The 25,668-nt window shown below is 42.7% G+C and overlaps 1 protein-coding gene across 6 annotated transcripts in view; it reads right to left on the minus strand.

Annotated features, from left to right (window-relative positions):
• Window positions 1–25,668, minus strand: part of srpk2 (SRSF protein kinase 2) — a 196,333-nt gene that overhangs the window by 125,516 nt on the left and 45,149 nt on the right. Inside the window, exon 1 of one of the 6 annotated variants that reach the window (XM_062061266.1) lies at window positions 1,563–1,931. The exons of the other annotated variants lie outside the window; for them this stretch is intronic. Coding sequence (XP_061917250.1) covers window positions 1,563–1,600 — 38 coding nt within the window. The 5' untranslated portion in view covers window positions 1,601–1,931. Of the gene's footprint in view, window positions 1–1,562; window positions 1,932–25,668 lie in introns of those variants that run through there. 6 annotated transcript variants of the gene reach the window in all.

The following is a 25,668-nucleotide window of genomic DNA, read 5'->3' on the forward strand; positions in this document are numbered from 1 at the left end:
GAAGGTAACAAGGACTAGGTTACAAGGAAGGCAGAAGGTAAGAAGGACTAGGTTACAAGGAAGGTAGAAGGTAAGAAGGACTAGGTTACAAGGAAGGCATAAGGTAACAAGGACTAGATTACAGGGAAGGTAGAAGGTAACAAGGACTAGGTTACAAGGAAGGTAGAAGGTAACAAGGACTAGGTTACAAGGAAGGTAGAAGGTAACAAGGACTAGGTTACAAGGAAGGTAGAAGGGAACAAGGACTAGGTTACAAGGAAGGCAGAAGGTAACAAGGACTGGGTTACAAGGAAGGTAGAAGGTAAGAAGGACTAGGTTACAAGGAAGGTAGAAGGGAACAAGAACTAGGTTACAAGGAAGGTAGAAGGTAAGAAGGACTAGGTTACAAGGAAGGCAGAAGGTAACAAGGACTAGGTTACAAGGAAGGTAGAAGGTAACAAGGACTAGGTTACAAGGAAGGTAGAAGGTAACAAGGACTAGGTTACAAGGAAGGTAGAAGGGAACAAGGACTAGGTTACAAGGAAGGCAGAAGGTAACAAGGACTGGGTTACAAGGAAGGTAGAAGGTAAGAAGGACTAGGTTACAAGGAAGGTAGAAGGGAACAAGAACTAGGTTACAAGGAAGGTAGAAGGTAAGAAGGACTAGGTTACAAGGAAGGCAGAAGGTAACAAGGACTAGGTTACAAGGAAGGTAGAAGGTAAGAAGGACTAGGTTACAAGGAAGGCATAAGGTAACAAGGACTAGATTACAGGGAAGGTAGAAGGTAAGAAGGACTAGGTTACAAGGAAGGTAGAAGGTAACAAGGACTAGGTTACAAGGAAGGTAGAAGGTAACAAGGACTAGGTTACAAGGAAGGTAGAAGGTAAGAAGGACTAGGTTACAAGGAAGGCAGAAGGTAACAAGGACTAGGTTACAAGGAAGGTAGAAGGTAAGAAGGACTAGGTTACAAGGAAGGCATAAGGTAACAAGGACTAGATTACAGGGAAGGTAGAAGGTAAGAAGGACTAGGTTACAAGGAAGGTAGAAGGTAACAAGGACTAGGTTACAAGGAAGGTAGAAGGTAACAAGGACTAGGTTACAAGGAAGGTAGAAGGTAGGAAGGACTAGGTTACAAGGAAGGCAGAAGGTAACAAGGACTAGGTTACAAGGAAGGTAGAAGGTAAGAAGGACTAGGTTACAAGGAAGGTAGAAGGGAACAAGGACTAGGTTACAAGGAAGGTAGAAGGGAACAAGGACTAGGTTACAAGGAAGGTAGAAGGTAACAAGGACTAGGTTACAAGGAAGGTAGAAGGTAAGAAGGACTAGGTTACAAGGAAGGTAGAAGGTAACAAGGACTAGGTTACAAGGAAGAAGGACTAGGTTACAAGGAAGGTAGAAGGTAACAAGGACTAGGTTACAAGGAAGGCAGAAGGTAACAAGGACTAGGTTACAAGGAAGGTAGAAGGTAAGAAGGACTAGGTTACAAGGAAGTTAGAAGGTAAGAAGGACTAGGTTACAAGGAAGGCAGAAGGTAACAAGGACTAGGTTACAAGGAAGGCAGAAGGTAAGAAGCAGATTGTTACCTTTCCGGGGACGAGGATTTCTCAGAGTTCACGGACATGAGCGGAGCCTGTGAGCCGCTCGCTGGCCGAGGGACCGCAATGGAAGGAGGAGGAGGAGGAAGGAGGAGGAAGAGGAGGAGGCGTCTTTGTTTATTTCTCTGCTGGTGTTGATGTTGCTGATGTTGGCGTGAAAGCAGAGGAGAGCTGACTCTCTCTCTCTCTCTCTCCTGTCCTCTTCCTTCAAAAAGCAGCACAGTACGTTAGCCTGATGGCCAGACTGATGACGTCAGAGACCCCCACCCCCCTCCTTCCTCCCCCCCGTCCACCCGAGGCGATGAAAAGGAGACAAAAAGGTCCGAGTGTCAGGTCTTCTGCAGGCGTGCACCACAACACTACATTCCACTGCTGCTCTCTCTCTCTCTCTCTCTCCTACCCTCCCTGCCTAATGTGTCGCCTTGTGATGGTAACTCTCTCTCTCTCTCTCTCTCTCTCTCTCTCTCTCTCTCTCTCTCATCTCTCTCTCTCTCTCTCTCTCTCTCTCTCTCTCTCTCTCTCTCTCTCTCTCTCTCTCTCTCTCTCTCTCTCTCTCTCTCTCTCTCTCTCTCTCCTCTCTCTCTCTCTCTCTCTCTCTCTCTCTCTCTCTCTCTCTCTCTCTCTCCTCTCTCTCTCTCTCTCTCTCTCTCCTACCCTCCCTGCCTAATGTGTCGCCTTGTGATGGTAACTCTCTCTCTCTCTCTCTCTCTCTCTCTCTCTCTCTCTCTCTCCCCTACCCTCCCGACGTAAAGTCCCTCCCCCGCCACTCCATCACTTCCCAATTGCCTTATTACCACATCCTGTATCCCAGGGCAACACTACACACTCCCTCCCTTCCTCCCTCCTCCCTCTCTATCTTTTCTTCCATGTCTGACTTTTTGGGGGGAGAGGATGCCGAAAGAAGTGCAGATGGTTCTGCTTCTACATGACTGCTCGCTCAGTCGCCATCATGATGATGATGATGATGATGATGATGATGATGGTGGGGCTGTCTCCATCCATCCATTGGTCTGACCTCAATATTAGTGTGCACCATGTCTGTACATAGGTGTGTGTGTGTGTGTGTCTGTTAGTGTGTGTGTGTGTGTGTGTGTGTGTGTGTGTGTGTGTGTGTGTGTGTCGTGTGTGTGTGTGTGTGTGTGTGTGTGTGTGTGTGTGTGTGTGTGTGTGTGTGTGTGTGTGTGTGAGGGAATTGCACAAAGGGTTCCTCGGACTGAATAATAGGGAGTACACGTCCAAACAGTGTTTTGTACAACATCAGCAGCCATTGAAGAAGATCCTCCTAATAATAGTAGCAGTGTAGTCACGTGTCACACATGTTCCTTTACACGCATCCTTCTCACCATGGTGTGGTGAGGGCAACACGCTTTATCACACATGTTCCTTTACACGCATCCTTCTCACCATGGTGTGGTGAGGGCAACACGCTTTATCACACATGTTCCTTTACACGCATCCTTCTCACCATGGTGTGGTGAGGGCAACACACTTTATCACATTTGTACTTAAACCCTGCTTCTCACCATGGTGTGGTGAGGGCAACACGCATCCTTCTCACCATGGTGTGGTGAGGGGAACACGCATCCTTCTCACCATGGTGTGGTGAGGGCAACACGCTTTATCACAATCGTACTTGAACCCTGCTTCTCACCATGGTGTGGTGAGGGCAACACACATCCTTCTCACCATGGTGTGGTGAGGGCAACACACATCCTTCTCACCATGGTGTGGTGAGGGGAAACACGCATCCTTCTCACCATGGTGTGGTGAGGGCAACACGCTTTATCAAAATCGTACTTAAACCCTGCTTCTCACCATGGTGTGGTGAGGGGAACACGCATCCTTCTCACCATGGTGTGATGAGGGCAACACGCATCCTTCTCACCATGGTGTGGTGAGGGGAACACGCATCCTTCTCACCATGGTGTGGTGAGGGCAACACGCTTTATCACAATCGTACTTAAACCCTGCTTCTCACCATGGTGTGGTGAGGGAACACGCATCCTTCTCACCATGGTGTGGTGAGGGCAACACGCTTTATCACAATCGTACTTAAACCCTGCTTCTCACCATGGTGTGGTGAGGGCAACACGCTTTATCACATTTGTACTTAAACCCTGCTTCTCACCATGGTGTGGTGAGGGCAACACGCTTTATCACAATCGTACTTGAACCCTGCTTCTCACCATGGTGTGGTGAGGGCAACACGCATCCTTCTCACCATGGTGTGGTGAGGGCAACACGCTTTATCACAATCGTACTTAAACCCTGCTTCTCACCATGGTGTGGTGAGGGGAACATGCATCCTTCTCACCATGGTGTGGTGAGGCCAACACGCTTTATCACAATCGTACTTAAACCCTGCTTCTCACCATGGTGTGGTGAGGGGAACACGCATCCTTCTCACCATGGTGTGGTGAGGGCAACACGCTTTATCACAATCGTACTTAAACCCTGCTTCTCACCATGGTGTGGTGAGGGGAACACGCATCCTTCTCACCATGGTGTGGTGAGGGCAACACGCTTTATCACAATCGTACTTAAACCCTGCTTCTCACCATGGTGTGGTGAGGGGAACACGCATCCTTCTCACCATGGTGTGGTGAGGGCAACACGCTTTATCACAATCGTACTTAAACCCTGCTTCTCACCATGGTGTGGTGAGGGAAACACGCTTTATCACATTTGTACTTAAACCCTGCTTCTGACCATGGTGTGGTGAGGGCAACACGCATCCTTCTCACCATGGTGTGGTGAGGGCAACACGCTTTATCACATTTGTACTTAAACCCTGCTTCTCACCATGTGTGGTGAGGGCAACACGCTTTATCACATTTGTACTTAAACCCTGCTTCTCACCATGGTGTGGTGAGGGCAACACGCTTTATCACATTTGTACTTAAACCCTGCTTCTCACCATGGTGTGGTGAGGGCAACACGCATCCTTCTCACCATGGTGTGGTGAGGGGAACACGCATCCTTCTCACCATGGTGTGGTGAGGGCAACACGCTTTATCACAATCGTACTTAAACCCTGCTTCTCGCCATGGTGTGGTGAGGGGAACACGCATCCTTCTCACCATGGTGTGGTGAGGGCAACACGCTTTATCACAATCGTACTTAAACCCTGCTTCTCACCATGGTGTGGTGAGGGGAACACGCATCCTTCTCACCATGGTGTGGTGAGGGCAACACGCTTCATCACAATCGTACTTAAACCCTGCTTCTCACCATGGTGTGGTGAGGGGAACACGCATCCTTCTCACCATGGTGTGGTGAGGGGAACACACATCCTTCTCACCATGGTGTGGTGAGGGCAACACGCTTTATCACAATCATACTTAAACCCTGCTTCTCACCATGGTGTGGTGAGGGGAACACGCATCCTTCTCACCATGGTGTGGTGAGGGGAACACGCATCCTTCTCACCATGGTGTGGTGAGGGCAACAAGCTTTATCACAATCGTACTTAAACCCTGCTTCTCACCATGGTGTGGTGAGGGGAACACGCATCCTTCTCACCATGGTGTGGTGAGGGCAACACGCTTTATCACGATCGTACTTAAACCCTGCTTCTCACCATGGTGTGGTGAGGGGAACACGCATCCTTCTCACCATGGTGTGGTGAGGGGAACACGCATCCTTCTCACCATGGTGTGGTGAGGGCAACACGCTTTATCACAATCGTACTTAAACCCTGCTTCTCACCATGGTGTGGTGAGGGGAACACGCATCCTTCTCACCATGGTGTGGTGAGGGCAACACGCTTTATCACAATCGTACTTAAACCCCTTCTCACCATGGTGTGGTGAGGGCAACACGCTTTATCACAATCGTACTTAAACCCCTTCTCACCATGGTGTGGTGAGGGCAACACGCTTTATCACAATACTTAAACCCTGCTTCTCACCATGGTGTGGTGAGGGGAACACGCATCCTTCTCACCATGGTGTGGTGAGGACAACACACTTCATCACAATACTTAAGCCCTGCTTTGAAACCACAACATGTGCTCACTGTCGTCTTAATCCTGACTTTGTCATTTTCATTTAAAAAATCAGCACAAATAGTTGTATTTATTTCTGTTTGGTAGGTTCAAGTATTTTATGTACTGTACTTCTCATTTATTGTTGATGGTCAATGTGGATGTATATTTAATTGTATTTTTCATTATTTTGTAGGATTTTTTAAAATGATTTTATATTTTCATATATTTTTTATATTTTACATCGTTGATGTTTTCTGTTACAGACTAAAACAATATTAAAAAAGTTATTGTTTGTTGTAAAGCGATCTTTCTTGTAATGTTAATAAAGATACACTGTTATGCAGAGGTGTACTTATAACATTTGTGTGTATATGTATGTTTGTACAGTGAATTTGCGTGTGGATGTACCAACTTTGAGTATGAAGCTATGTACTGTATTTGTGTATGTATGTGGGAGCGTTGGTACCTATGTATGTATGTATGTATGTATGTATGTATGTATGTATAACCGTGTGTATGTGAGTAAATGTGTATTTGTATGTACAAACCCCGTTTCCATATGAGTTGGGACATTGTGTTAGATGTAAATATAAACGGAATACAATGATTTGCAAATCCTTTTCAAGCCATATTCAGTTGAATGCACTACAAAGACAACATATTTGATGTTCAAACTCAAACTTTTTTTTTTTTTTTGCAAATAATCATTAACTTAGAATTTCATGGCTGCAACACGTGCCAAAGTAGTTGGGAAAGGGCATGTTCACCACTGTGTTACATGGCCTTTCCTTTTAACAACACTCAGTAAAGGTTTGGGAACTGAGGAGACACATTTTTGAAGTGGAATTCTTTCCCATTCTTGCTTCATGTACAGCTTAAGTTGTTCAACAGTCCGGGGGTCTCCCTTGTGCTATTTTAGGCTTCACACATTTTCAATGGGAGACAGGTCTGGACTACAGGCAGGCCAGTCTAGTACCCGCACTCTTTTACTATGAAGCCACGTTGATGTAACACGTGGCTTGGCATTGTCTTGCTGAAATAAGCAGGGGCGTCCATGGTAACGTTGCTTGGATGGCAACATATGTTGCTCCAAAAGCTGTATGTACCTTTCAGCATTAATGGTGCCTTCACAGATGTGTAAGTTACCCATGTCTTGGGCACTAATACACCCCCATACCATCACACATGCTGCCTTTTACACTTTGCGCCTAGAACAATCCGGATGGTTCTTTTCCTCTTTGGTCCGGAGGACACGACGTCCACAGTTTCCAAAAACAATTTGAAATGTGGACTCGTCAGACCACAGAACACTTTTCCACTTTGTATCAGTCCATCTTAGATGAGCTCAGGCCCAGCGAAGCCGACGGCGTTTCTGGGTGTTGTTGATAAACGGTTTTCGCCTTGCATAGGAGAGTTTTAACTTGCACTTACAGATGTAGCGACCAACTGTAGTTACTGACAGTGGGTTTCTGAAGTGCTCCTGAGCCCATGTGGTGATATCCTTTACACACTGATGTGGCTTGTTGATGCAGTACAGCCTGAGGGATGGAAGGTCACGGGTTTAGCTGCTTACGTGCAGTGATTTCTCTAGATTCTCTGAACCCTTTGATGATATTACGGAGCGTAGATGGTGAAATCCCTAAATTCCTTGCAATAGCTGCTTGAGAAAGGTTTTTCTTAAAGGCCTACTGAAATGAATTTTTTTTATTTAAACGGGGATAGCAGATCTATTCTATGTGTCATACTTGATCATTTCGCGATATTGCCATATTTTTGCTGAAAGGATTTAGTATAGAACAACGACGATAAAGATTGCAACTTTTGGTATCTGATAAAAAAAAGGCTTGCACCTACCGGAAGTAGCGTGACGTAGTCAGTTGAACATATACGCAAAGTTCCCTATTGTTTACAATGATGGCCGCATGAAGTGAGAGAGATTCGGACCGAGAAAGCGACAATTTCCCCATTAATTTGAGCGAGGATGAAAGATTTGTGGATGAGTAAAGTGCAAGTGAAGGACTAGTGGGGAGTTGAAGCTATTCAGATAGGGAAGATGCTGTGAGAGCCGGGGGTGACCTGATATTCAGCTGGGAATGACTACAACAGTAAATAAACACAAGACATATATATACTCTATTAGCCACAACACAACCAGGCTTATATTTAATATGCCACAAATTAATCCTGCATAAAAACACCTGCGTGTTTGTTATGCTAGCTCCTAGCTCCTCTGCTAGCTCCTAGCTCCATAGAACACGCCAATACAATTCAAACACCTGATCAACACACACAATCACTCAGCCCAAAAGACCGTTTACCTAACCCAAGGTTCATAAAGCTTATATATTTTTAAAAAGTTACGTACGTGACGCGCACATACGGTCAAGTTATCGAATGTTTAGCAGCCAAGGCTGCATACTCACGGTACCTGATATTCAGCTGGGAATGACTACAACAGTAAATAAACACAAGACATATATATACTCTATTAGCCACAACACAACCAGGCTTATATTTAATATGCCACAAATTAATCCTGCATAATAACACCTGCGTGTTTGTTATGCTAGCTCCTAGCTCCTCTGCTAGCTCCTAGCTCCATAGAACACGCCAATACAATTCAAACACCCGATCAACACACACAATCACTCAGCCCAAAAGACCGTTCACCTAACCCAAGGTTCATAAAGCTTATATATTTTTAAAAAGTTACGTACGTGACGCGCACGTACGGTACGGTACGTGTTATGCTAGCTCCTAGCTCCTCTGCTAGCTCCTAGCTCCATAGAACACGCCAATACAATTCAAACACATGATCAACACACACAATCACTCAGCCCAAAAGACCGTTCACCTAACCCAAGGTTCATAAAGCTTATATATTTTAAAAAAGTTACGTACATACGCAAAAAAAAGCCAAAGCTGCATACTCACAGTAGCACGTCTGCGTCTTTGTCATCCAAATCAAAGTAATCCTGGTAAGAGTCTGTGTTGTCCCAGTTCTCTACAGGCGTCTGTGTATCCAAATCAAAAGTCCTCCTGGTTAGAGTCTCTGTTATCCGAGTTCTTCCATCTTGACTGCATCTTTCGGGAATGTAAACAAAGAAGCGCCGGCTGTGTACTGTTGTGGCTGACTACGTTCGAAAAATACGTCCATTTCGCACCGACAACTTTCTTCTTTGCTTGCTCGGCTTCCTTCTCCATAATGCAATGAACATGATTGAAACAGATTCACGAACACAGATGTCCAGAATACTGTGGAATTATGAAATGAAAACAGAGCTTTTTCGTATCGGCTTCAATGTGGAAGGCATACCCGTGTTCGCCGGGCTACGTCACACGCATACGTCACACGCAGAGGCGTTTCGAACCGGAAGTTTAGCGGCAAATTTAAAATGTCACTTTATAAGTTAACCCGGCCGTATTGGCATGTGTTATAATGTTAAGATTTCATCATTGATATATAAACTATCAGACTGCGTGGTCGGTAGTAGTGGGTTTCAGTAGGCCTTTAAACTGTTCAACAATTTGCTCAGGCATTTGTTGACAAAGTGGTGACCCTCGCCCCATCCTTGTTTGTGAATGACTGAGCATTTCATGGAATCTACTTTTATACCCAATCATGGCACCCACCTGTTCCCAGTTAGCCTGCACACCTGTGGGATGTTCCAAATAAGTGTTTGATGAGCATTCCTCAACTTTATCAGTATTTATTGCCACCTTTCCCAACTTCTTTGTCACGTGTTGCTGCCATCAAATTCTAAAGTTAATGATTATTTGCGAAAAAAAAAAATGTTTATGAGTTTGAACATCAAATATGTTGTCTTTGTAGCATATTCAACTGAATATGGCTTGAAAATGATTTGCAAATCATTGTATTCCGTTTATGTTTACATCTAACACAATTTCCCAACTCATATGGAAACGGGGTTTGTACAATATATTTGACTCCCAGTGTGTGTGGGAGCCAGAGTACGGCCCCAGCCACCCAGAGAGCCCAATCCACAAACAGCAGGTGTGGCGCCCAGGGAACCAGGGACACCGGCCCCACGCAGCCAGGCCGGCCAGCGACAGGAACCCCAGAGCTCGGCGCACCGCGCCGCCCGGAAGAGCCAGCAGCAGGCCGCAGACAGACGCACCCGGCAGAGGACAAGGCACGGGAGAAGCAGGGGAGAGCCAGACCTCAAGCCAGCGACAGACCACGCCCAGCCCGGGGGGCCCAGAGACTCCCCGCAACAGGATTGGAAGACCGCCCCCGCCCCACCAGCAATCAGGAATAACACCTGCACTTGATTAGACTCCACGCCATAAGAGCCAGCGTGTCCTGAGATCCAGTGCTAGAACGTAGTTGTCTGTTCACAGTAAGCTATCACGTCCTCTCCCTGTATAGTCACTCTCCATCTTCCTTCTGCTCTTGTGCTCATTTGTCTTTTGTCGTCTTCCTTCAGTATTCCCTCCGCCTCCTTGGATTCGAGCTGTGCGCCTCCATTCCCTGGACTTCCCCCTGGATCGTGACTGCCTTACTGGATAATGACCCCTCGCTCGGACACGGACCCTGACGCCTCTCTCCAGCCCCCGCACCTTTCGCCTGTCTCACAGACTTTCCACCAGCCTCGCCCTTTTAGACTTCCTGATTGACATCAACACGCACCTACAACACTTGCTGCTAACGCTTCACACACATGATAGTAGCATACACACTTCCTGATTGACATCAACACGCACCTACAACACTTGCTGCTAACGCTTCACACACATGATAGTAGCATACACTCTTCCTGATTGACATCAACACGCACCTACAACACTTGCTGCTAACGCTTCACACACATAGTAGCATACACACTTCCTGATTGAAATCAACACGCACCTACAACACTTGCTGCTAACGCTTCACACACATGATAGTAGCATACACACTTCCTGATTGACATCAACACGCACCTACAACACTTGCTGCTAACGCTTCACACACATGATAGTAGCATACACACTTCCTGATTGACATCAACACGCACCTACAACACTTGCTGCTAACGCTTCACACACATGATAGTAGCATACACACTTCCTGATTGACATCAACACGCACCTACAACACTTGCTGCTAACGCTTCACACACATGATAGTAGCATGCACACTTCCTGATTGACATCACTTGCTGCTAACGCTTCACACACATAGTAGCATACACACTTCCTGATTGACATCAACACGCACCTACAACACTTGCTGCTAACGCTTCACACACATGATAGTAGCATGCACACTTCCTGATTGACATCAACACGCACCTACAACACTTGCTGCTAACGCTTCACACACATGATAGTAGCATACACACTTCCTGATTGACATCAACACGCACCTACAACACTTGCTGCTAACGCTTCACACACATGATAGTAGCATACACACTTCCTGATTGACATCAACACGCACCTACAACACTTGCTGCTAACGCTTCACACACATGATAGTAGCATACACACTTCCTGATTGACATCAACACGCACCTACAACACTTGCTGCTAACGCGTCACACACATGATAGTAGCATACACACTTCCTGATTGACCTCAACACGCACCTACAACACTTGCTGCTAACGCTTCACACACATGATAGTAGCATGCACACTTCCTGATTGACATCAACACGCACCTACAACACTTGCTGCTAACGCTTCACACACATAGTAGCATACACACTTCCTGATTGACATCAACACGCACCTACAACACTTGCTGCTAACGCGTCACACACATGATAGTAGCATACACACTTCCTGATTGACCTCAACACGCACCTACAACACTTGCTGCTAACGCTTCACACACATGATAGTAGCATGCACACTTCCTGATTGACATCAACACGCACCTACAACACTTGCTGCTAACGCTTCACACACATGATAGTAGCATACACACTTCCTGATTGACATCAACACGCACCTGCAACACTTGCTGCTAACGCTTCACACACATGATAGTAGCATGCACACTTCCTGATTGACATCAACACGCACCGACAACACTTGCTGCTAACGCTTCACACACATGATAGTAGCATACACCCTTACTGATTGACATCAACACGCACCTACAACACTTGCTGCTAACGCTTCACACACATGATAGTAGCATGCACACTTCCTGATTGACATCAACACGCACCTACAACACTTGCTGCTAACGCTTCACACACATGATAGTAGCATACACACTTCCTGATTGACATCAACACGCACCGACAACACTTGCTGCTAACGCTTCACACACATGATAGTAGCATACACCCTTACTGATTGACATCAACACGCACCTACAACACTTGCTGCTAACGCTTCACACACATGATAGTAGCATGCACACTTCCTGATTGACATCAACACGCACCTACAACACTTGCTGCTAACGCTTCACACACATGATAGTAGCATACACACTTCCTGATTGACATCAACACGCACCTACAACACTTGCTGCTAACGCTTCACACACATGATAGTAGCATACACACTTCCTGATTGACATCAACACGCACCTACAACACTTGCTGCTAACGCTTCACACACATGATAGTAGCATACACACTTCCTGATTGACATCAACACGCACCTACAACTAACTGCACTTCAAGATGTTTGATATTTATTTAAGCTACATTTTTGTGAACATATATTGAGGGTCTAATTTCTTTTCTTATGTTTGTTTACTTACTTTGGATACTTTCAAATTCTTGACTTTCCAATTTCAATGGTAAAAAATACTTATGAGAAATAAAAATATTTCAACATAAATTGATTGCTTACCTAAAAGAAAACTGGAAAAAACATCCCTGACTAACAAGTGTCCATGTAGTGAGTTACTTTCATATTGACCAGGATAGACGCAGCACGCCATGAGTGTTATTACAACTACATTACACACTAACACATGAAATAATACTTTACACATACTGTAATGTGATTGTTCATGTTCTTCACTCAGTACAGATTGCTGTTCTATCTCAGTGTTGTGTGTTACTAACTCTAACGCGTGAAATGCTCACTCATTCACAAACAAGGACGGGGCGAGGGTCACCACTTTGTCAACAAATGCCTGAGCAAATTGTTTAAGAACAACATTTCTCAAGCAGCTATTGCAAGGAATTTAGGGATTTCACCATCTAAGCTCCGTAATATCATCAAAAGGCAGCTAAGCCCGGGACCTTGGATCCCTCAGGCGGTACTGCATCAAAAAGCGACATCGGTATGTAAAGGATATCACCACATGGGCTCAGGAACACTTCAGAATACCACTGTCAGTAACTACAGTTGGTCGCTACATCTGTAAGTGCAAGTTAAAACTCTACTACGCAAAGCCAAAGCCATTTATCAACAACACCCAGAAACGCTTGGCTGGGCCCGAGCTCATCTAAGATGGACTGATACAAAGTGGAAAAGTGTTCTGTGGTCTGACGAGTCCACATTTCAAATTGTTTTTGGAAACTGTGGACCAAAGAGGAAAAGAAGCATCCGGATTGTTCTAGGCGCAAAGTGTAAAAGGCAGCATGTGTGATGGTATGGGGGTGTATTAGTGCCCAAGACATGGGTAACTTACACATCTGTGAAGGCACCATTAATGCTGAAAGGTACATACAGCTTTTGGAGCAACATATGTTGCCATCCAAGCAACGTTACCATGGACGCCCCTGCTTATTTCAGCAAGACAATGCCAAGCCACGAGTTACATCAACGTGGCTTCATAGTAAAAGAGTGCGGGTACTAGACTGGCCTGCCTGTAGTCCAGACATTGAAAATGTGTGAAGGCTAAAATATGAGAAGGGAGACTGTTGAACAACTTAAGCTGTACATCAAGCAAGAATGCGAAAGAATTCCACTTCAAAAATGTGTCTCCTCAGTTCCCAAACCTTTACTGAGTGTTGTTAAAAGGAAAGGCCATGTAACACAGTGGTAAAAATGCCTTTTTTGCAATGTGTTGCTGCCATTCAATTCTAAGTTCATGATTATTTGCACAAAAAAAAAAAGAAGTTTCTCTACTAAATGCCAATTTACTTGCCAAATGACTGACTTATTAATACAGGAGGGCAGTGGAACATTTCATAGGAGCTATTTTTACACATTTAAATACAACTAAATGAAGGAGGGCATTTAGGGAAACTCACTGGGTGCTCAGTGATGTGGCGACATTATGCAGGACGAGAAGAAATGCACACACACACACACACACACACACACACACACACACACACACACACACACACACACACACACACACACACACACACACACACTTCAATGCAGTGTGTCAGCGAGGTGTATATGCAAAGGATGAGTTCCAAAGAAGAAGGAGCCAAAGAAGCCGCTGACAAAAAGAAGGGAAGTGGGGGAAGATGAAGATGAAGATGACTCTCATGGTATTTTAGGAGTCAGTATTGAGGCTGCCCCAAGCTATCTTTAAGTGGCCTACTTCTCCATATTGCCTCATGCATGGGGAGAGGGAGGAGGAGGAGGATGCACACACACACGCACACGCAAATGCACACACACACACGCACACGCACACACACACACACACACACTTGCTGGTGGACAAAAACACGCAGCAATGAATGAAAGAGAATAATAAAAGAGGATATACTGTATGTGTGTTGGTGTCAGCAGCTGTAATAATAATAATAATAATAATAATAATAATAATAATAAACAACATTGCCCTCAAGTGGAATAAATGTCCACATGCAGAAAGATGGTGTGATTATAATTATGTGTGGCCAGCAGCTCAAATCTATGACATATTGACCACCTGCTTGAGTAACCTGATGGTCTTTAGTCTTTCTTTAGGTCACCTGATGATCTTTAGTCTTTCTTTAAGTTAACCTGATGGTCTTTAGTCTTTCTTTAGGTCACCTGATGGTCTTTAGTCTTTCTTTAAGTCACCTGATGGTCTTTAGTCTTTCTTTAAGTCACCTGATGGTCTTTAGTCTTTCTTTAGGTCACCTGATGATCTTTAGTCTTTCTTTAAGTCACCTGGTGGTCTTTAGTCTTTCTTTAAGTCACCTGATGGTCTTTAGTCTTTCTTTAGGTCACCTGATGGTCTTTAGTCTTTCTTTAAGTCACCTGATGATCTTTAGTCTTTCTTTAAGTCACCTGATGGTCTTTAGTCTTTCTTTAGGTCACCTGATGGTCTTTAGTCTTTCTTTAAGTCACCTGATGATCTTTAGTCTTTCTTTAAGTTAACCTGATGATCTTTAGTCTTTCTTTAAGTTAACCTGATGGTCTTTAGTCTTTCTTTAAGTCACCTGATGGTCTTTAGTCTTTCTTTAGGTCACCTGATGATCTTTAGTCTTTCTTTAAGTAAACCTGATGATCTTTAGTCTTTCTTTAAGTTAACCTGATGGTCTTTAGTCTTTCTTTAAGTTAACCTGATGGTCTTTAGTCTTTCTTTAGGTCACCTGATGATCTTTAGTCTTTCTTTAAGTTAACCTGATGATCTTTAGTCTTTCTTTAAGTTAACCTGATGGTCTTTAGTCTTTCTTTAAGTAAACTGATGATCTTTAGTCTTTCTTTAAGTCACCTGATGGTCTTTAGTCTTTCTTTAGGTCACCTGATGGTCTTTAGTCTTTCTTTAAGTCACCTGATGATCTTTAGTCTTTCTTTAAGTCACCTGATAATCTTTAGTCTTTCTTTAAGTTAACCTGATGATCTTTAGTCTTTCTTTAAGTTAACCTGATGGTCTTTAGTCTTTCTTTAAGTCACCTGATGGTCTTTAGTCTTTCTTTAAGTTAACCTGATGATCTTTAGTCTTTCTTTAAGTCACCTGATGGTCTTTAGTCTTTCTTTAAATCACCTGATGATCTTTAGTCTTCCTTTAAGTCACCTGATGATCTTTAGTCTTTCTTTAAGCCACCTGATGATCTTTAGTCTTTCTTTAAGTCACCTGATGATCTTTAGTCTTTCTTTAAGTCACCTGATGATCTATAGTCTTTCTTTAAGTCACCTAATGATCTTTAGTCTTTCTTTAAGTCACCTGATGGTCTTTAGTCTTTCTTTAAGTTAACCTGATGGTCTTTAGTCTTTCTTTAAGTCACCTGATGGTCTTTAGTCTTTCTTTAGGTCACCTGATGGTCTTTAGTCTTTCTTTAAGTCACCTGATGGTCTTTAGTCTTTCTTTAAGTTAACCTGATGGTCTTTAGTCTTTCTGTAGGTCACCTGATGGTCTTTAGTCTTTCTTTAAGTTAACCTGATGGTCTTTAGTCTTTCTTTAGGTCACCTGATGATCTTTAGTCTTTCTTTAAGTCACCTGATGATCTTTAGTCTTTCTTTAAGTCACCTGATGGTCTTTAGTCTTTCTTTAGGTCACCTGATGGTCTTTAGTCTTTCTTTAAGTCACCTGATGATCTTTAGTCTTTCTTTAAGTTAACCTGATGATCTTTAGTCTTTCTTTAAGTTAACCTGATGGTCTTTAGTCTTTCTTTAAGTCACCTGATGGTCTTTAGTCTTTCTTTAGGTCACCTGATGATCTTTAGTCTTTCTTTAAGTAAACCTGATGATCTTTAGTCTTTCTTTAAGTTAACCTGATGGTCTTTAGTCTTTCTTTAAGTTAACTTGATGGTCTTTAGTCTTTCTTTAGGTCACCTGATGATCTTTAGTCTTTCTTTAAGTTAACCTGATGATCTTTAGTCTTTCTTTAAGTTAACCTGATGGTCTTTAGTCTTTCTTTAAGTAACCTGATGATCTTTAGTCTTTCTTTAAGTCACCTGATGGTCTTTAGTCTTTCTTTAGGTCCCCTGATGGTCTTTAGTCTTTCTTTAAGTCACCTGATGATCTTTAGTCTTTCTTTAAGTCACCTGATAATCTTTAGTCTTTCTTTAAGTTAACCTGATGATCTTTAGTCTTTCTTTAAGTTAACCTGATGGTCTTTAGTCTTTCTTTAAGTCACCTGATGGTCTTTAGTCTTTCTTTAAGTTAACCTGATGATCTTTAGTCTTTCTTTAAGTCACCTGATGGTCTTTAGTCTTTCTTTAAATCACCTGATGATCTTTAGTCTTCCTTTAAGTCACCTGATGATCTTTAGTCTTTATTTAAGCCACCTGATGATCTTTAGTCTTTCTTTAAGTCACCTGATGATCTTTAGTCTTTCTTTAAGTCACCTGATGATCTATAGTCTTTCTTTAAGTCACCTGATGATCTTTAGTCTTTCTTTAAGTCACCTGATGGTCTTTAGTCTTTCTTTAAGTTAACCTGATGGTCTTTAGTCTTTCTTTAAGTCACCTGATGGTCTTTAGTCTTTCTTTAGGTCACCTGATGGTCTTTAGTCTTTCTTTAAGTCACCTGATGATCTTTAGTCTTTCTTTAAGTCACCTGATGGTCTTTAGTCTTTCTTTAAGTCACCTGATGGTCTTTAGTCTTTCTTTTAAGTTAACCTGATGATCTTTAGTCTTTCTTTAAGTTAACCTGATGGTCTTTAGTCTTTCTTTAAGTCACCTGATGATCTTTAGTCTTTCTTTAAGTCACCTGATGGTCTTTAGTCTTTCTTTAGGTCACCTGATGATCTTTAGTCTTTCTTTAAGTCACCTGATGATCTTTAGTCTTTCTTTAAGTCACCTGATGATCTTTAGTCTTTCTTTAAGTTAACCTGATGATCTTTAGTCTTTCTTTAAGTCACCTGATGATCTTTAGTCTTTCTTTAAGTCACCTGATGATCTTTAGTCTTTCTTTAAGTTAACCTGATGGTCTTTAGTCTTTCTTTAAGTCACCTGATGGTCTTTAGTCTTTCTTTAGGTCACCTGATGCTCTGTAGTGTTGGCATGCTTGTTGAGAGGTGGCACTAGGAGTGGTCTTTGTGTACGAGGTAGATCATTCTGTCACATGTGACAAGTAGCACAAATCATGCTGACTGTGTTGACATGTGCAGTAGTTACATAAAACAGATAGGTACATAAAACAGATATTTACATAAAACAGATATTTGTCCTGTCCAGCTACTCAGACAAATCATATAGTAGATGTAGATGATCTATATCTGCTCTACACATTGACTTTACATGATGTAGATGTAGATGATCTATATCTGCTCTACACATTGACTTTACATGATGTAGATGTAGATGATCTATATCTGCTCTACACATTGACTTCACATGATGTAGATGTAGATAATCTATATCTGCTCTACACATTGACTTCACACAAGAGAAGTGTGGGGTACTTCTCCTGTTGTCTTATTTGTATTTGACATTATTAAATAGATTTATATTATTATTTGGTGCAGCCGGACCTGAGCAGGAGGGGATAGAAAGAGCACAAAAGAAAGACAGAGGGGGAAATTGTGGGGACAAGACAGAGGGACAACAACAACAAACACAACAATAACAATAACAGAATTCAAAACTGCTCCAAAGGCGAATGCCACAGTTTGATTATAACACAATAATACCACAAGTAATTCAAATGTGAAATACACAATACAAACATCCCTAAAAAAAAACTTTCTTTTCTACAATGAGCTTGCAAGTGACCTTTCACCTCTCTACAAAAGCCTTCCAGAGTGAGTCCATTTAAAAAACCTCCACTGTGTCACAACACAAGAACTAGGTGGCACAGAATATCATCTGGGTCACCAAAAAAACTTGAAAGAACATCTTCCACAGTCTTTACTGGGAGAGTTGAAACTGAAGTACACATTTTATCCACTTGGAGGCGCTCCTTTCTTGGCTGCCCTCTTGTGGTTAAATGGAGAAATGCAAGCACATTTTATCCACTTGGAGGCGCTCCTTTCTTGGCTGCCCTCTTGCGGTCAAATGGAAAAATGCAAGCACATTTTATCCACTTGGAGGCGCTCCTTTTTTGGCTGCCCTCTTGTGGTCAAATGTAAAAATTCAAGCACATTTTATCCACTTGGAGGCGCTCCTTTCTTGGCTGCCCTCTTGCGGTCAAATGGAGAAATGCAAGCACATTTTATCCACTTGGAGGCACTCCTTTCTTGGCTGCCCTCTTGTGGTCAAATGGGAAAATGCAAGCACATTTTATCCACTTGGAGGCACTCCTTTCTTTGCTGCCCTCTTGTGGTCAAATGGAGAAATGCAAGCACATTTTATCCACTTGGAGGCGCTCCTTTTTTGGCTGCCCTCTTGTGGTCAAATGGAAAAATTCAAGCACATTTTATCCACTTGGAGGCGCTCCTTTCTTGGCTGCCCTCTTGCGGTCAAATGGAGAAATGCAAGCACATTTTATCCACTTGGAGGCACTCCTTTCTTGGCTGCCCTCTTGCGGTCAAATGGAAAAATGCAAGCACATTTTATCCACTTGGAGGCGCTCCTTTTTTGGCTGCCCTCTTGTGGTCAAATGGAAAAATTCAAGCACATTTTATCCACTTGGAGGCGCTCCTTTCTTGGCTGCCCTCTTGCGGTCAAATGGAGAAATGCAAGCACATTTTATCCACTTGGAGGCACTCCTTTCTTGGCTGCCCTCTTGTGGTCAAATGGAAAAATGCAAGCACATTTTATCCACTTGGAGGCGCTCCTTTCTTTGCTGCCCTCTTGTGGTCAAATGGAGAAATGCAAGCACATTTTATCCACTTGGAGGCGCTCCTTTCTTGGCTGCCCTCTTGTGGTCAAATGGAGAAATGCAAGCACATTTTATCCACTTGGAGGCGCTCCTTTCTTTGCTGCCCTCTTGTGGTCAAATGGAGAAATGCAAGCACATTTTATCCACTTGGAGGCGCTCCTTTCTTGGCTGCCCTCTTGTGGTCAAATGGAGAAATGCAAGCACATTTTATCCACTTGGAGGCGCTCCTTTCTTGGCTGCCCTCTTGTGGTCAAATGGAGAAATGCAAGCACATTTTATCCACTTGGAGACACTCCTTTCTTGGCTGCCCTCTTGCGGTCAAATGGAGAAATGCAAGCACATTTTATCCACTTGGAGGCGCTCCTTTCTTGGCTGCCCTCTTGTGGTCAAATGGAGAAATGCAAGCACATTTTATCCACTTGGAGACGCTCCTTTCTTGGCTGCCCTCTTGCGGTCAAATGGAGAAATGCAAGCACATTTTATCCACTTGGAGGCGCTCCTTTCTGCACCCACCAAACTCTGGTGTTTGCATCTCTGATGAAGTGACATTGTGGAGGATGCAAGTGTTACCTAAACATTTACACCCGAGACAAACAAACTGTTTTCTGTCATTTACTGAGATTTCACAGGCCAAGGCTGCCCTCTTGCGGTCAAATGGAGAACTGCAAGCACAAAGGCCAACATCAAATGCACTTTTTCCTGGTGTAATAAAGACCGCAGACGCACTGCCAGTAACCCTTTTTACAATGTCTGCAGCCTTGCTAAAACAAGCTGATGGATTGTGGAGCACACACACACACACACACACACACACGCACACACACACACACACACTAGAGGTCCACTGGGTTGCAAAACAAACAGCTTGCAGGTAAAAGGAAGAAGCCGACATGAGCAATTTAATGGCAGGAGGGAAGCAGTATTGACTTTGTTGTTTGTGCGCCTGCCTTCATCCTTAATTGCGGGCCAGTGAAGGAAAGGAAGGCATCACATGGAGGCCATACAACATGTGGGTTAAAAAAAGGTCTTCTTTGACAGAATAGCGGAATAATTTGTTCTTGTGTCTTGAGTTTGAGCTGGCTTCTAAAAGCTGGGAATATGTCACCGTCTCATTGGTGTGTCTTGGGAAGACCAGTACTTATTTGTTCATGTCTTTGTTTATTGTTCTCTGGTACAGACCGAGCACAGGAAGTGAATAAACGTCTTCAAAAAATGCCATGAGACAGAAAAGAGGTAGGGTCCAATAAGCTCGGCTTCTCCCTTCTCCTTTTGGGACAATGACAAACTGTAAATATGTGCTCCAACTAAAAGGGATGGCTACAGAATGCCGCCGGGCAGCAATTCAGCTCACATCCAAAGGGTCGGAGTTACGGTAGCTGGACGGCTCTTCGTACTTGGCCATCACTCAGCCAAACTACTCTAGGTACTCTTGCAATTTGAAATTCCAACAGACTCAAAAAACGCTCCATGGTCAGGAAAGTAAGGCGTCACTTTTCCAAAAACGCGCTAGCTTGATGCTAATGTACATTGGCATTGCTACTGACATGCTATTAGCGATTTCACAGTACAAATTTGTCAATAAAAACTACAATTGAGATGCACGTTACAATCAAAACAGTAATAAGTACAATACATACCGTAATAAGACTTTTTAGGGCGCAACAAAAGACTAGTTTGAAAAGCCAACACACCATAAAGCACATACTATATCAGGGGTCACCAACCTTTTTGAAACCAAGAGCTACTTCTTGGGTACTGATTAATGCGAAGGGCTACCAGTTTGATACACACTTAAATAAATTGCCGAAAATAGCCAATTTGCTCAATTTACCTTTAACTCTATGTTATTATTAATAATTAATGATATTTACACTTAATTGAACGGAGAAAACACGAAAAAAATGACAATAAAATTTTGAAACATAGTTTACCTTCAATTTCGACTCTTTAAAATTAAAAATTCAACCGAAAAAAAGAAGAGAAAAACTAGCTAATTCGAATCTTTTTGAAAAAATAAAAAAAATAATTTATGGAACATCATTAGTAATTTTTCCTGACTAAGATTAATTTTAGAATTTTGATGACATGTTTTAAATAGGTTAAAATACAATCTACACTTTGTTAGAATATATAACAAATTGGACCAAGCTATATTTCTAACAAAGACAAATCATTATTTCTTCTAGATTTTCCAGAACAAAAATTTTGAAAGAAATTCAAAAGACTTTGAAATAAGATTTAAATTTGATTCTACAGATTTTCTAGATTTGCCAGAATAATTTCTTGGAATTTTAATCTTAAGTGTGAAGAAATATTTCACAAATATTCTTCGTCGAAAAAACAGAAGCTAAAATGAGGAATTAAATTAAAATGTATTTATTATTCTTTACAATAAAAAAAAAAATTACTTGAACATTAATTTCAATTGTCAGGAAAGAAGAGGAAGGAATTTAAAAGGTAAAAAGGTATATGTGTTTAAAAATCCTAAAATCATTTTTAAGATTGTATTTTTTCTCTAAAATTGTCTTTCTGAAAGTTATAAGAGGCAAAGTAAAAAAAAAAGAAGAATTTATTTAAACAAGTGAAGACCAAGTCTTTAACATATTTTCTTGGATTTTCAAATTCTATTTGAGTTTTGTCTCTCTTAGAATTAAAAATGTCGGGCAAAGCGAGACCAGCTTGCTAGTAAATAAATACAATTTAAAAAATAGAGGCAGCTCACTGGTAAGTGCTGCTATTTGAGCTATTTTTAGAACAGGCCAGCGGGCTACTCATCTGGTCCTTACGGGCTACCTGGTGCCCGCGGGCACCGCGTTGGTGACCCCTGTACTATATATACTGCCATCCAACCTCTTGGACTTGCTACTTCAAAATGAGACTCAGAATTGTGATAATTCAACAACAATTTTGAAATGTTACAATAAAAAAAATGGCATTTTTATTATCAAAAACATTTGATATTTGTTAAAACACACACAATTACCAAAAATTGGTATCGTTGAGGGCCAGTATCAATACCCAGGTACCGGACATTGGCACCGTATTGGCTGAAATGTGAACACATTGTAACATATGCAGAAATGATTAGCAAGTTAATACCTGCTCTGTTGTGTTGGAAGTAATTGTAGCTGCTGAAGTCATAATTGTCTGATCCTTCATCGCCGATTTCATGCGGTCAATTTGTTGACCCGAGTCAATTGAGTTTGGAAATGCCGTGTCAGCATCCTTATGGTTTTGTTGCATTATGGCTACACAAGGAATGTGTCTAATCAGTGGGCTTGACAATCCTCTCCTGCCTAACCAGGCAGCTGCCTAAACGGGCTGCACAGTCCTCTCCAGCCTAACCAGGCAGCTGCCTAAACGGGCTGCCGTAGGAGTTGTTGCACGTGTGGTGGAGTTCATCAAGTCAGGTTCTCCAGGCTATCACAACAAAAAGGTTGGTACTGGAAAGCAAAGTGGATCATAAGATGGTTTCTCTAAAGGATGAGGTCAACTTACCCACAGATCTACAACAGTTCAAAGGTCAACCAGAGAGCCCATCGTCAAAATTTACGAGCAGCAGTCTCTCCTCTGTCTCGACTCGCCAGTCAGACCTTGGCGACTGCCCGGGTCTCGCTGTGTTATTACGGCTACTGGCCTGCGTGCAAGGGTTTCTATGGCAACGTGCACAACACACTGCATGCTGGGACCTCGTTTTAGGGAGCGGTCCTAAGGCAGCAAGGATTAGCTTGAAATAAGGAACTCTACTTTTTTCTCCAGCCTTGAGTCATTAAAGACCAGGCTTTTACATTGGACACATCCAGCTTTGGAGTCATTAAAGACCAGGCTTTTACATTGGACCAATCCAGCCTTGGAGTCATTAAAGACCAGGCTTTTACATTGGACACATCCAGCCTTGGAGTCATTAAAGGCCAGGCTTTTACATTGGACACATCCAGCCTTGGAGTCATTAAAGACCAGGCTTTTACATTGGACACATCCAGCCTTGGAGTCATTAAAGACCAGGCTTTTACATTGGACACATCCAGCCTTGGAGTCATTAAAGACCAGGCTTTTACATTGGACCAATCCAGCCTTGGAGTCATTAAAGACCAGGCTTTTACATTGGACACATCCAGCCTTGGAGTCATTAAAGACCAGGCTTTTACATTGGACACATCCAGCCTTGGAGTCATTAAAGACCAGGCTTTTACATTGGACACATCCAGCCTTGGAGTCATTAAAGACCAGGCTTTTACATTGGACACATCCAGCCTTGGAGTCATTAAAGACCAGGCTTTTACATTGGACCAATCCAGCCTTGGAGTCATTAAAGACCAGGCTTTTACATTGGACACATCCAGCCTTGGAGTCATTAAAGACCAGGCTTTTACATTGGACACATCCAGCCTTGGAGTCATTAAAGACCAGGCTTTTACATTGGACACATCCAGCCTTGGAGTCATTAAAGACCAGGCTTTTACATTGGACAAACAAATCAATGGCGTTGTTAAAAATCACGTTTTTATCAAAGATGAAATCTTTTTTCTCTTTAAAACAATTTGAACAGGTGGTGCAGGCTTCTATGTCACCAGGTCTGGACTACTGCAGTGCACTTGACACTGAAATAAGTCCAAATGCACGGTCCCGCTAACACTTAGTCCAGGACTCTGTGGCACCACTTTTAATGGGAACCTAAAAAAGAGCACATCACTAGATTCTCGCTTCTCTGCGTTGACTTCCTGTTGGTTTTAGAACTGATTAGAAAATGTTTGTTTTTAAAGCTTTGAATGGACTGGCTTCACGGACCTCATCCAAATGCATGCTCTGAGGGCCACTTCAAACTTGTGGGGCCTAAAAGGAGGCTTAAGACTAGGAGCCTTCTCTGGGATGTTCTGCCCCTCCATGTCAGAGTGGCCCCCAAGTCCGGTCTTAAAGGCCTACTGAAATGCGATTTTCTTATTTAAACGGGGATAGCAGATCCATTCTATGTGTCATACTTGATCATTTCGCGATATTGCCATATTTTTGCTGAAAGGATTTAGTGGAGAACATCGACGATAAAGTTTGCAACTTTTGGTGGCTGATAAAAAAGCCTTGCCAGTACCGGAAGTAGCGTGACGTCACAGGTTGTGGAGCTCCTCACATCTGCACATTGTTTACAATCACGGCCACCAGCAGCGAGAGCGATTTGGACCGAGAAAGCGACGATTACCCCATTAATTTGAGCCAGGATGAAAGATTCGTGGATGAGGAAAGTGAGAGTGAAGGACTAGAGGGCAGTGGAAGCAATTCAGATAGGGAAGATGCTGTGAGAGGCGGGTGGGACCTGATATTCAGCTGGGAATGACTACAACAGTAAATGAACACAAGACATATACATACTCTATTAGCCACAACACAACCAGGCTTATATTTAATATGCCACATAACAAACACCTCCCCCCTCCCGTCCATATAACCCGCCAATACAAATCAAACACCCGCACAACACATTCAATCCCACAGCCCAAAGTACCGTTCACCTCCCCAAAGTTCATACAGCACATTTTTTTCCCCAAAGTTACGTACGTGACATGCACACAGCGGCACGCACGTACGGGCAAGTGATCAAATGTTTGGAAGCCGCAGCTGCGTACTCACGGTACCGCGTCTGCTATCCAACTCAAAGTCCTCTTGGTAAGAGTCTCTGTTGTCCCAGGCCAATGGTAAAGCTTGACTGTCATCGTTCGGGAATGTAAACAAAGATACACCGGCTACGACGTAGCCGCTACGTGTTTGTGTTGCTGCAGCCGTCCGCTAATACACCGCTTCCCACCTACAGCTTTCTTCTTTGCTGTCTCCATTGTTCATTAAACAAATTGCAAAAGATTCACCAACACAGATGTCCAGAATACTGTGGAATTTTGCGATGAAAACAGACGACTTAATAGCTGGCCACAATGCTGTCCCAAAATGTCCGCTACAATCCGTGACGTCACGCGCAAACGTCATCATACCGAGACGTTTTCAGTAGGATATTTCGCGGGAAATTTAAAATGTCACTTTACTAATCTAACCCGGCCGTATTGGCATGTGTTGCAATGTTAAGATTTCATCATTGATATATAAACTATCAGACTGCGTGGTCGCTAGTAGTGGCTTTCAGTAGGCCTTTAAAACCCACTTTTATTCTCTGGTCCTCTGGGTCTTTTACTGTTTTATTCTATCATATTAATTTATTTTTATTGTTTTATTCTATTTGATTGATGTATTGTATTGTTTTATTCTATTATTATTTGTTTTAGGGATGTCCGATAATGGCTTTTTGCCGATATCCGATATTCCGATATTGTCCAACTCTTTAATTACCGATACCGATATCAACCGATACCGATATCAACCGATATATGCAGTCGTGGAATTAACACATTATTATGCCTAATTTGGACAATTAGGTATGGTGAAGATAAGGTACTTTTTTTTAAAAAATTGTAAAATAAGATAAATAAATTAAAAACATTTTTTTAATAAAAAAGAAAGTACAATAATATAAAAACAGTTACATAGA

The sequence above is a fragment of the Entelurus aequoreus genome, linkage group LG10 (assembly GCF_033978785.1).
Source record: "Entelurus aequoreus isolate RoL-2023_Sb linkage group LG10, RoL_Eaeq_v1.1, whole genome shotgun sequence".
NCBI classification, from domain to species: Eukaryota; Metazoa; Chordata; class Actinopteri; order Syngnathiformes; family Syngnathidae; genus Entelurus; species Entelurus aequoreus.